At 53.4% G+C, this 12,476-nt stretch overlaps 1 protein-coding gene across 1 annotated transcript in view; it reads right to left on the bottom strand.

The window, feature by feature from the left end:
• GYPC (glycophorin C (Gerbich blood group)) overlaps nt 1-5,280 on the bottom strand; it is a 28,611-nt gene extending 23,331 nt beyond the window's left edge. Inside the window, exon 1 of the mRNA XM_012930709.2 lies at nt 5,130-5,280. Within this exon, the coding sequence (XP_012786163.2) occupies nt 5,130-5,169 (40 nt within the window). The 5' untranslated portion in view covers nt 5,170-5,280. The remainder of the gene's footprint in view (nt 1-5,129) is intronic.
• Nucleotides 5,281-12,476: the final 7,196 nt, after the last annotated feature.

The following is a 12,476-nucleotide window of genomic DNA, read 5'->3' as shown; positions in this document are numbered from 1 at the left end:
ATGTTATTAAGTTCTAGCACCACCAAATGAATGCATACAAGTTTGTGCTAAAAGGGTTTCAAAAAATATTGAAGGGGAACGTGAACTTGGCCTCAAGAATAGCTCAAGAATGGGTGTAGGTTTGCACGAGAGCACTGAGCAAGAACTACCTAGTCAAAGACATGTAAGTTGCCAGCCAATGGACTGTTCTCCCTGGTGAAGACAGGAGAAGCCCCTGGTGGGGCCCTGTGACTTGGGCAGGCAGACAGGAATGTCCTGTTGGTTGGACTCAGCGAAGCCAACTCCCTTCCTTCTGACACCACTGAGGCTACATGCACACATGGGCCTCTGATAAAATGGGAAGTCTCCATTCTCCACACCACGAGCAAGAACAGCCGTGCTGGGGCCCTAGGGCCAGCTAGAGCCTGTTCCTGAGCGCCTCATGGACATGCACTCTGCAGGCAGGAACAGAGGCCGTGGGAGTTTAGGGGGCAACTGTCTGCAAGAGACGCACCCATTCCTGCCATCCCATGCAAAGTGCAGATAAGGCTCAGTGTTAGAGTGTGCTGGAGTGCAACAAGATAGCTGGCATGACCTTGCCTGAGGTTTGTCCCGTACAAGTAGACTGAGACAGGTTTGCCTGCTGGGCCCCAAACAGCATGGGCAATAGGAGAAGTGTGTGTAGCTTTAATGGGTAGGGGCTCTCTGGCTGCTCAGAAACAGCAGACGGAATCACAGATGGTCATGAGGAATTACTGCTGAGGGGCTGGCATTGCTGTGGTGGAGTGAAACCAACATGGGAGCGCTGGTTCGTCACCCACCACTCGGTTTCTAACCCAGCTCTCCACTGATGATGGCCCAAGCACTTGACTCTGCCCGCACGCAGAGACCTAGAAGATGCTCCTGCCTCTCGGCTTCAGTCTTCCCAGCACGGTCTCTTGCCATTGGGAGAGTAAACCAGTAGACAGAAGACCTCTCCCTTTCTCTCTCAGTTCTCTCTCTATCTCCCTCCCTCCCATTCCTTCAAATAAATACAACTTTATAAAATTATGACCTGGAAGTGATAAGCATAAGGATGTCTAAGCATGAGATAGAATAGGGGTCCTGGATCCAGGCGAGGGAGCAGGCACTATCCTGGGTGCCTGAGGTCTCTGGGAAGTGGAGGTGGCAGTGACCCTCAGACTGTCCAGCGGGCATGTGGAGGAATTTCATCTTGCCGTGGATGGCGTCCAGTGTCAGTGGGCTGGACTCCACCCTTCCCAGGGGGAGTGGACAGCCGTCTATGTCCCGGCCGATGCTTCTCTGTGCACAGAGAATGTTTAGAAGAATGTGCAGAAACCAAAATTGATGACTGTCGCGGGCAAGAGCCAGCCTTCCTGGAGAAGACCAGATTATCTCATGATCAGAAGGAAACTCCAGGTCAAGAAGAGGAAGATGGAATGGTGGGAGTGTCACGAAGGGTGTTTTGGACTAGGACTCAGTGCTGCAGGGGCCGCTTGGGTGTGTTCTCAGAGTTGGCTCTGTTCTGTCTGCCCACCTCCGTTAACTATCTGCTGGCCTCTGTATGGACTCTGGGTTCTGGCCTGGGAGCTGCCCTCTGTGGGTCAGTGTGGCCAGAGTCAGCTCACCTGTACAATCAATTCAAGGTGACTTGCTCAGCATGTCTCTGTGCGGGGTCCCTGGTGACAGGCAGGTGAAGGGAAGGGGATTGGGGAAGCGGACGCACACAGGAATCTCCCAAGTTTCCCAGTGCTCCTGGGCAGGGTAGACGGTTTCTGGAGTTTGGGGGAAGTCGTCTGTTTGCATGGGAATATGAAAACAAGACATTGGAAGGCAAATGGGTGTGGGGATGAGGGTGGTGGCTTACCCGCAAAGTTAGACACAGCCAGCTAGGACAGGTGAAGATGGCTAGGCAGGCGGGCTGCAGGAGGAGGGCGGCATCCCAGTGTGGGGCAGGCCTGACCCTAGCAGACGGAGGCCCCGCAGGCAGCGGTGGAACTGAGGGCGCTCAGGCAAGTGTGGGAGTCCCGGGCAGGGCCTCCCCTGCACCCACGCACAGGGCAGCGCATGTCCCTCTCACTAAGCTGGAGCAGGACGGGAATGACTGCCCGTGCCTGTGCAAAAGCACACCAGGCACGCATGGAGCTGCTGCTGAGGTCACTGTACACATGGGCCGGGTTTCTCTAACCCTTTCTTTCAGCAACCAACCCCTAACCCATGGTGGCCGGGCGAGAGCCTTTGTTCCCACTGACAGATGGGGAAACTGAGGCTCCTTCCCAGAGCTGGCAGTTGCTGGAGAAGGACTCTAGTCAGACCATATTCCCTGCTCTAGCTCACCATGCAGCCAGGGCACTTCATGGGTCCTCGGGGCCACTGCCCCCTCCTGCACAGGAGCAGCTGACGGGAAACGCCGAATGGCCACAGGCAGTCACTTCCCCACTGCCCAGAGTGACCGGACATCCTAGGCCGGGCCTTGCTCGGCACAGCTGAAGTGCGCTCTGAAGCAACAACATGTTTTCCCATCATTTTGGCACAGATAACAACAGTGTGGGTGGAATTAGGGAAAGCTGAGCATTTCACAGATAGTTTGAGGACAACAGAAACAGTGGGGTGACATTTAAGAGAGCAGTTTCTTGGTATCTACTAAGATTTTAGATGCAGAAGCTTTGTTTCCCAGAATTTGATGTGATTTGGGAATTTACCCTGGAAGTACACAAAGACATGAGCTAAAACCCAATTGACAAGGATTGCCCTGGCAGCGCTGCATTGGCATGAAAAAAGAAAAACCAACTAAATTTGGTTCACAACCTGCATAGGCGGGGGGCTGGTTGAATAAGAGTCCCTTCATTTGTAGCTTCACCTAATTCCAACCGCAGATCCGTGATCAACAGCAAAACCCTGCTGCCAAGGCCTAACCTCTGAGTTGCATCCAGGGACTGGGGCGGTGGGTCACCCTCCCACAGGACAGTGCCAGTTGCCATCTGAGCTCTTCCCCTTCCAGTCCAGTTCCCTGCTAAGCAGGCTGGGAAAGCAGCGACAGATGGCCGGGTGCTTAGGGCCCGGCACCATGGGAGGCGTGGATGGAGCTGCGTGTAGCCTGACTCTGGCCCGGCCCAGCCTGATTGGTGCAGTGCACTGTCGGTGGTGAAAATCAGTGGATGGAAGCTCCCTGTCTCTGTCATTTGTGTGTTAAACCAATACACAAACCCTCTTACCTAAGAAACAGTAATGCTGATTTTGGTGCTGTTGAAATCTATGCCTAGTTTTTCCTGCACATTTTCCATGAACTTAGTCACCCAGAGCCAGGCTGGCTAGGCGTCTTCCACCTCTCTCCGCTGCAGAGAGGGGCTTTTGTTACCCTTGGTAGAAGGGCTTATGCCTTCCAGCTGCAAACTCAGAGCACCTCTGACCCGGCACTCCTGCTTGCCAGCAGACCTTGCAAGTCCGCAGGAATACTCGCCCAACCTTAGCCCCCCTTGGAAAGCTCCGGCCATCACGCCATGCCAGCCCCATGTGACTCTCAACACCACCGGTATCTCGAGGGATTGAGTAACGGCTGACATGGAATTTCACTTGGCACGGAATGCAGCTCCCTTCGCTCCTGCCAGAGGCAGCGAGTTCTATATAAAGCAGTTCAATCAGCCCTCTCCTTGCTGAGGCCTGAGCCCTTCCAGCTGAGGGCAGGGCAACCAAGGGCCAGGCCAGCACCGCCGCACGCACATCTCCATGCAGCCCTCTGGATCTGAGCAGAAGCTATGTCAACACACCCAGACAGGGTGTAGACACATCCTGCCACAGCTAGCAGCAGGAGCGCCCGCGCGGCTCGCCCACAGCCGGCATCCTGCCGTAAATCACACGGAGGAGGCTGGTCCCGCATGGCGTGAGAGCTGGGCCTGCATCCTCACCAGTGCGGAAGGGAGGTGCCACAGCTGTCAGCCAGGGGCTGAAAGCAGCAGAGAGCAGCCAGCCCTTCCAGACATGGGAAAGAATGCAGCCTGCACTTCCCTAGGGCCTCAGGGACCACAGCGCCTTCTGTCTCCTAACTCGGCACGTCCCACCCCCACATCCTCCTCCCCCAGACACGCATGTGAACACACCAGCACACGAACTCAGGGACCCACAGTCCCTCGCAGAATGCACACAAAGGGGTCAGATATTTGCGGAGACTCCATGTGCAGCCCTCTCAGAGCCCAGCTGCCTCCTCTGTTCTCACAGCCCTGCATCCCAGCACAGTGCTGACTCGAGCACACACATAAGGTACCCGCTATGCACACACCTGTCCAGCAAGCCCAGCCCAGGGCAAGAACTCTCCAACATTTCCATTTCACAGCTTAACAGTGCTCGTGCCTCACATCATACTCAGTTCCTATTAAAGCAATGCCAACACAGTACAGACTTGTGGCTATTTACTCTCTCAGAACCTTCAGTGAGCGAACCTAGCCAGGGTGAGAGATAAAAAGGAGAAACACCAATTAAAAAAAAAATCTTAGTTTGCAACCCTCCACGACCAACAGCAGAGGAGGAGGGGAGGTCCGGCTTGAGGCGGATGACTTCCTGCCAGCAAGAAAACGTGTGCTGGCTCTCAGGGCAAAGAAAAAGGTACAGAGCAAGGGAGGTGCGGACCCAGCCGGGCCAGCCTAGCGGCTCGCCACCCTGCGCGCCACTCTGCACCCGGGCAGGCACGCGGAGCAGCGGTTTCCGCTGCCCTGGAGTTCACCCAGAGTCAGTGCCACGCGGGGCTGCGGCAGAGCAAGCAACTTGTTGTTCTGAGTGTGCGCCTCCTGGCCTAACGGGGAGGGGGGGCACCGCGGTTGTCCGCTTAACGGGACAGAGCCAGGGCCCTGGTGCTTCCCAAGTTTCCCGCCCGGAGAAACAAAGTGAGCAGGGGCGCGCTTAGGGCTGGCGGGTCCCGCCCGGAGAAACAAAGTGAGCAGGGGCGCGCTTAGGGCTGGCGGGCTGACTGGCGCGCTGCCGGGCTCCCCAGGCGCAGAATCCGCGCTTCTGGTGCCAGGATCAGGCCGGGGTCCGGCAGGGCTGGCGGGAGCTGCAGCAGGCTCAGGGCTCACCCACCAACTGGCAGCAAAGGACCAGCATCTCCTTGGTGTGAACTCCTTTGGGCACCAGGGCCCCTGCCTGGGGCGGGTACTCACCTTGGCGCGGGGGCTCCGGGGTGTCGATGAGGCCGCTCATCGTCGCTGTTTGGCCCCGGGCCGGCCTCGGGCGCAGGCCAAGTGCACAGCAGCGGGGACGGGCGCGGGCGGCGAGAGCTCCGGACCCTAGGCAGCCGGGAGGGCGCGGCGCTGGGTCACCGTCCCCGGGCGGGCGCGCCCCGAGGGGAGGGGCTCTGGGCCGGAGATAGGCAAACTTCTCTGAGTGTTTTTTTTTTTTTTTTCTGCAGGCTCGGCCTTGTGGGCCTTCTCTCTCTCTCTCTCTCTCTCTCTCTCTCTCTCTCTCTCTCTCTCTCTCTCTTAATCATACATACACCAGCCCATTTCTGAACTCAGACTTCGCAGTTTCAGTTTCCATCTGACTACTAGATATGGAGCCTGGGCTGAGAATTCCCGTCCCCCGCTGCTCCCCCAACTGTGCGCTAAAAACTCCCCTGAGGAAAACTCTAATGTCGGGACCAGGGACCTGCCTTCTTGGCCAGCTAATAAGAGATAGATCCACTTTGGATCTGAGCTGACTGCTGCGCACTGGACAACCCCTGGCCCGGTTATGCTAATATTAGGAAAATATTATCAGGGAGAAGCAACGCAAAACATTGCCTCTGGTTTCCAGCCTCAGTGGGCTTTATGGAGAATCCGCTGTATCCACACAGTGCGAACTTGGCCACAGGTTGCTGAAATGCGGGCCTCCTCTAACGTCCTGTTTCCCAGGGAGGACAGAGACACCAGGTTTGAAATCCCAGCTTGAAATCTGAGCCCCCGCTGACGTCTCATGTCTGGTGTCTGAGGGTTTTGTGCTGCTTCTTTTCCAAAACTATTTACCAGACCAGAGATATGGGTTCATGTTGGAATCCCAAGCGCCTCGCCTCCAGTGCAGCTCCCTGCTGGGGCTCCTGCACCCACTTAGGAAACCTGCTGAACTCCTGACTGCTGCGTCCAGCCTCTCTTTCTCTGCCTGTCTTTCCCTCTTCCTCAGTAACTCAAACACATAAATTAATCTTTCAATTATTTACTTCTTTATTTAAAATACAGAAAGACACACAGAACTGCCACCTGTTGAGTCACTCCGCAGATGCCTTCAGTGGCTCCCAGGGCAGAGCCAGGAGCCAGGAGCCAGGAGCGCAGTCAGGTCTCCCATGCCAGTGTCCCAAGCACGGCTCTGGCTTCCTCCCCACTCTCTGCCTTAGACACTGCCTCAGGCCGTGAGCTGTGCGGTTCCGGCTGTCTGCACCGCGCATGTGTCCCACCATGGTGCTGAATACAAAGCAAGGCTGGCGCGAGAAGGTGCTCAAGCAGGGGCCTTGCCCACTTCCCGCTGGCTGTGACTCCACGCGTTGCGGTGTGCACTGCTTTCTTGATCCCTAGGGCAAGCATTCTGGTGTGCCCTAGATCATGAAAAGGCCTTGCGGCTCACAGATCTCATGGATTCACATTGCACATGCACACGAGGACTTCATGAAGCCATTGGCAGAACTGCCTCTGGTCAGGTGTGCAGCCTTGGGATTCTGGGTCTTAGTTTCCTCAATTGTGAAAGGGCGATCAGAATGCTGGCATTCCAGAATTGTGGCGTTGTGTTCTGTGACCTGTGTATGTCCATGTTGGACAGTAGTAGCCTTAGATCCAGAGAGGGTGACTTTAATGGCCTGAAGTGCAGCCAGTGAGCAGGAAGACAGCACACAGTTCCACCAGACCAAAGGGCAAGGTCCTCTGGGAGTATGTGTGCCCTGTATGCAGGAGGACCCTTTAGTGTGCCCGGCCTTCTGCAGAATTCCTAGGAGGTTCAAGGATTAATTGGGGCAGGTGACAAGTACAAGAATGTGAAAAAGATTTTTTAGGAAAGCTAACATGAGTGACATGAGAGGGGGCAGCCTGGTATTCACAGTGTTCCCAAGTCCAACACTGGCAGAATGCCTTCCACATTCAGGCAGATTCAACCAGCATTTATTATGCCGCTTGAAGCATCGCAGTCTCCGTTGTAGCAGAAGAGGGGGCTGCCCCGCTGCTAGGAGATAGCTGAGGCCGGGTCTGGTTTAGTCCCTGCTCGGTGGCATCTGCCATCACTGTGTGGAGTGCCAAGCTTCTCACAGGTGAAACTGGAGCAATCTGCAAAGTCGGGCTGCTGTGACTCATACACTGCATGGCTAATAGCTACTAGATCGTTGCAGTGTTGTTTCAGGTAGAGTGACAGGGAAAGTGGGCAAAGGGTCTTCTGCCTGCTGGCTCAGTCCTCTAATTGCTGCAACAGCTGGACCTGGGCCGGTGCAAAGCCACCATCCAGGAGCTTCCTGCAGAAGTGTGGGCATTGGAGCCGTTGTTGACTGCTTCCCCTGGGTCTGGATCGGAAGTGGAGCAACCAGGGTGTGAGCTGGCACCCATTCTGAATGCTGGCATCACAGGCTGTGTCTCTATTCTCTCCACCACTCCTCTGGCACTACAAACAACTACAAACACTATAAAGGAACAGCAAGATGGTGTGGTGAGTTAAGCTGCTGCCTGCAATGCTGGATGCTCTGCTTCCAATGCAGATCTTCGCTAGTGTAGCTAGAAAAGCATCAGTGATCCAAGTACTAGGGCCCCTGCTACACTGGTGGGAGATCAGGATAAAATTCCTTCTCCTGGCTTTAATCTGGCCCAGCAACAGATGTCGGGCCAATTTGAGGAGGGAACCAATAGATGGAAGATATCCTTCTCCAGCCCCCTCTTGTAAGTCTGCCTTTTCTTTTTTAAACAAAGAGAGGATGTATTGACATGCATAGCTTTTCTGCTTTGCCCTTGTCCCACTGGCACAACAACATAGCTTGTTGTAAATGGTTGGCAGGTTGGTGGCACTTAAGAGGCCCTAATTGTGACTATGTATATTTTAAGAAGAAAGGAAAGAAAAAAACAGGATGTTGCACCATTCATGCAGTTCCAAGCTCCTCATTGGACGGGGTAGAGATTGGCAAGCAGGCGCACAAAAGGCAGCCCGACAGGCACAGAGAGGTCTTCACTCCACAGCCCTCCCTGGGGAGAGCACCCCTCCCCTGCCAGAACAGTCTTTCTCACAAGAAGCCCTTGCAGGAGGGCTACAAACTAATAGGCTTAGAGGGCCCTGGCTGGGACTGAGGTGCTGTGTTCTGTTTGTTACTGGGGTTGCTAAAGGCTGGCTCTGACAGCACAAGGCAGGTGGGAAACCACCCGTGTGTGACACATGGAGCTGTGTGCGTTTCTGGAGGTTGCTAAGGCTGGCTCTGACAGCACCCATGTGTGACACATGGAGCTGTGTGCGTTTCTGGAGGTTGCTAAGGCTGGCTCTGACAGCACCCATGTGTCAGATGGAGCTGTGTGCGTTTCTGGAGGTTGCTAAGGCAGAGGGGACAACACCCATGTGTCAGATGGAGCTGTGGGACGCATAGCAGCGTTCCAGCCATACTGACCCAGCTGGCATCCAGGATGGCCATTTATCCTGACAGCACCCTCAGGAGAAATGCAGCAACAGAGACTTGGTGAGACTAGGTGATCTATCCGGGAGGGTCAACTGCTGGGCTCACTTATAAAGAACAGACTTGGGACTTGTGATGGGGTGCAGTCAGCTGGCATCCCATACAGGCCCCACGTTGAGTCCCATCTTCTCCACCTCTGATTAAGCCTCTTGCTAACATCCCTGGGACGTCCTCTGGCCCCTGCAGCATGTGGAAGACCAAGATCGGCTCAAGCGCTCCGGGTGCCTGTCTGACGTAGCTCTGGCTCATGCAGCCTTCTAGAGAGTGTTTGGTGAAGGGCTGAGAAGAATTGGAAAGATTCAGACAAGGATAACAGGGGAGGAAAGTACACAGAGAATGATCAGGGGAAGTGTGGATCTCGGGCAGAAACATCAGGAAAAAGAGAAGACAAAGGGGTCAGCCTGGGCGGCTCAGACACTCTGTGGCTGGGTAACGTCCCATGAGAAGTGCTTTGTAGCAAGCACAGGCTTACACAGACAACGGTAACCTCCTGGAGGGCCTGGGCTGTGCCCTCCCATTCATGGTCACTATCAACCACAACAGTGGGTGATGCTTGGTTTCACTTTGTCTCTCCTTTTCTTTCTTCTTTACACAAAGAGATACCAAGACCATAGAGGGGAGGCGAAGGCTTACTTCCCCATGACCTAAGCTGGACCCCCTGCAGGACTGTCTACAGACCCCCCCACCACATGGACTGAGCAGGACCACCAGCAGGTCTGTCTAGAGAGAAGACTATGGTGAAAGAGGCATGGTACCAATTTGTTGTCTCAGCCTGGCACTCCCCAATGTCCCTTGTCCCAGCCTGGCACTCCCCAATGTCCCTTGTCCCAGCCTGGCACTCCCCAATGTCCCTTGTCTCAGCCTGGCACTCCCCAGTGTCCCTTGTCTCAGCCTGGCACTCCCCAATGTCCCTTGTCCCAGCCTGGCACTCCCCAATGTCCCTTGTCTCAGCCTGGCACTCCCCAATGTCCCTTGTCCCAGCCTGGCACTCCCCAATGTCCCTTGTCTCAGCCTGGCACTCCCCAATGTCCCTTGTCCCAGCCTGGCACTCCCCAATGTCCCTGTGGAATGCTGGTGCCACTGGGGTGTTCCGGATGCTCAGGAAAAGGCAGCCAGGAGTCAGGGAACCTCTCAGCAAGCTCTAAAAAGTCATATTAGGAATGAGGAAGTGATGAGGCAGTGGAGGGCCCACTTTCAGGAAGCCTCATTTGGGTCACAGCCCCCACCCTCTGGGCCAACCGCTGATGTGAAACAGAAATGAACACGTGCAGCTGCACCTGCTCTGTGTGCAGTGCTGGGCCCTCCAAGGGGAGGAGGTGCTTGCTCTTACACCGCTTGTTGGGGTTTGTTCTAGCTTCAGCTAAAGGAGGGATGTCTTCTGAGTAAAAGGGGAATAGGAATTGTGACTCTTGACAGATTTTGTTGTGAGTTTTATGTGAATTAGCTCTTTTAATTCCTAGAACTGTGTGGTATGTGAGCACACATCAGGACCTAGGAGGTGGCCAGTGTGGTCTCAGTCATGACTCATTGGTCACTAATTCACTAAATGACTTTGCTTCCAATCAAGTGAATAACACTCAAGTTGAATGTGCTCAAAATGGTCTGCAGACATCTTTTAGGAGGAAAAAAGAAAAATTATCATGTGACCAGTGGGTGTTGTGTGCAGCCAGTCATGTTGTACTTGGCATGCCTCTGTTCCTTATGGGAGAACTGGACAGAGTCCTGGAGATTGTGCTCCAACTCAACTTCTTAATGCACCCAGGGAGGGAGCAGGGGACAGTGCAGGAGCTTGGGCTCCCGTGACCTGTGTGGGCGACCAGCATGGACTCAGCTTCTTCCTAATGTGTCCTGGGAGGCAGCAGGGGGTGGTGTGAGAGCGTGGGCTCCTGTGACCTGTGTGGGCGACCAGCATGGACTGCAAGGATCCTGTATTAGGCCAGGTCCAACCCAGCTGGTATGTGGGAGTGAAAAAACAGATGCAAATGCTCTGTCGCTGTTTTTCTCTCTCCATCACTGCCTGTCAAGTAGAGGAAAACAAAAATCTTTAAAACTGATAAAAACATGCAAAAGAACTAGAAGTGTAGGATGTGTAATAACTGTCACCTAGATATGAGAACCGTATACCAGGCCACGGGGGCATGGGTGACTATTGACTGTGTCACCCTCATGTACAAGCTGAGGGATTTGGCTCAGGGAGGTAGACTCGGCTTGTTTCGTACTCTGTTCCTTCTGAGATCTCCTTACAGTCCTGTAAAGCAGGGGCTGGCCTTGTGGCATAGTAAATGACACCTCCGCCTGTACTGCCACCATCTCGTATGTTGGCCATACTTCGTATGTTCCATACCTGGCTGCTCCACTTCTGATCCGGCTCCCTGCCAAAGTGCCTGGGAAAGCAACAGAGGATGGCCTAAGGGCTTAGCCCCTGCACCCACTTGGATGACTGGCCACTGCAGCCACTGGGGAGTGAACTAGGAGATGGAAGATATCTCTCTGTGTCTTTCCTTCCTTTGTAACTCTGCCTTTCAAATAGATAGATAAATCTTAAAAAAAAAAAGGTGTGTAAAGGAATAATGGAAGAAACAAGTTTGCGAAGTGAAAGTGAATGTTAGAGCATGAGGTTTCTAGAATCTTAGGGTGAGTAAGGTGTGGACATGCTGAGGGGAGCAGCCATGAGCTGGAGACAGGACACCAAGGTGGGTGTGTAGAGCATGGGTCCCAGAAGCCCAGGGGAGCCGGCTCAGAGCTGGGCTCTGGTGTTGGAGGGTGCGCGTGGGAAGGGGCTAAGCACAAGAGGGTGGCTGAGGAGCAGCTGAGGACGGACCACATCTGTATCTTTTTTCCTTCTTTGTGGACAAGATGTCAGGGCGTTTTTTCTCTGGGTGAGACAGTGTGTATATTCCCATGAAAACCCGGTGTCTGTGGGTACACCAAGCTTCCTAGTGTGCATAGTAGCAAGCCATTCTTGCCCTCACCACAGCACAGCCTGCACTGTCTGGAAAGATCTCACAAGCAGACCTACTGAGCAGGAAGCTTGGCTAGGACACCTGTGCAGGGGAGAAAAAAACCTGAACATCCCATGGGAACCATTAGCCCGGCCATCATTTGAAACCTTTAATGGGCAGTTACGCAGGACAGCCAAGTCACAGAGGAGAACCGGGGCATGGAAAGAAAAAGGCAAGATGAGCAAAAGAACAAGCTAGCCTAATGAAAGCAGCAGCGATGGGAGGAAGAGACTGTGAGGGGAAAAAAAGGGTCGAAGAGGAGCTAAGTGCTCAGAGTTCTGAGAAAATGGTAGAGCCGTAAGAGGCAGGTGTCATGAATAGGAAAAGCTGGGTATAAGACAAATTTTTAGACATTGGTAATAAAAGAGCTAAAATTTCAACTCTTTCATTGAAATTTAATGCTAAGGAAATTGTCTTTAGATTGGAACAGAACAATAGAAAATAAAAGGTAAAGATGAGATGTGATATGAGGTCTAATCAATAAGAATTGCTCAAAATGAGTACAGAGTTAAGTGAGGTGTTATTTGGGCCCTGGGTGACAACGAGAGAAGACCACCCAATGTGACTGGGGGCTGAGGCATCTCTTTGTTCTGAAACTTGGTAGCCAAGGAGTTGGTCCGTGTCTATTTCACAGACTTCAGGAAGCTTTTCGGTTTTTGTTCAAAGTTGCTTCCGTCTAAAGACTAAGTAAACTTCACCAATTTAGTTGATTTTTCCCTCTTTTATCTCTAGTGTACTCACAGATCCAAGCAGAATTTTTCAACTCAAATACTGTTTTAGTTTTAGAATTCTAACATGATTTATTTTTTGTTTATTTAGTTTTGTTCTCTAAAGATTTGTTTATT

The sequence above is a fragment of the Ochotona princeps genome, chromosome 5, assembly GCF_030435755.1.
Source record: "Ochotona princeps isolate mOchPri1 chromosome 5, mOchPri1.hap1, whole genome shotgun sequence".
In the NCBI taxonomy this organism is placed as follows: Eukaryota; Metazoa; Chordata; class Mammalia; order Lagomorpha; family Ochotonidae; genus Ochotona; species Ochotona princeps.
The sequence above is the reverse complement of the archived record's forward strand: the minus strand, read 5'-3'. Positions and strand labels throughout refer to the sequence as shown.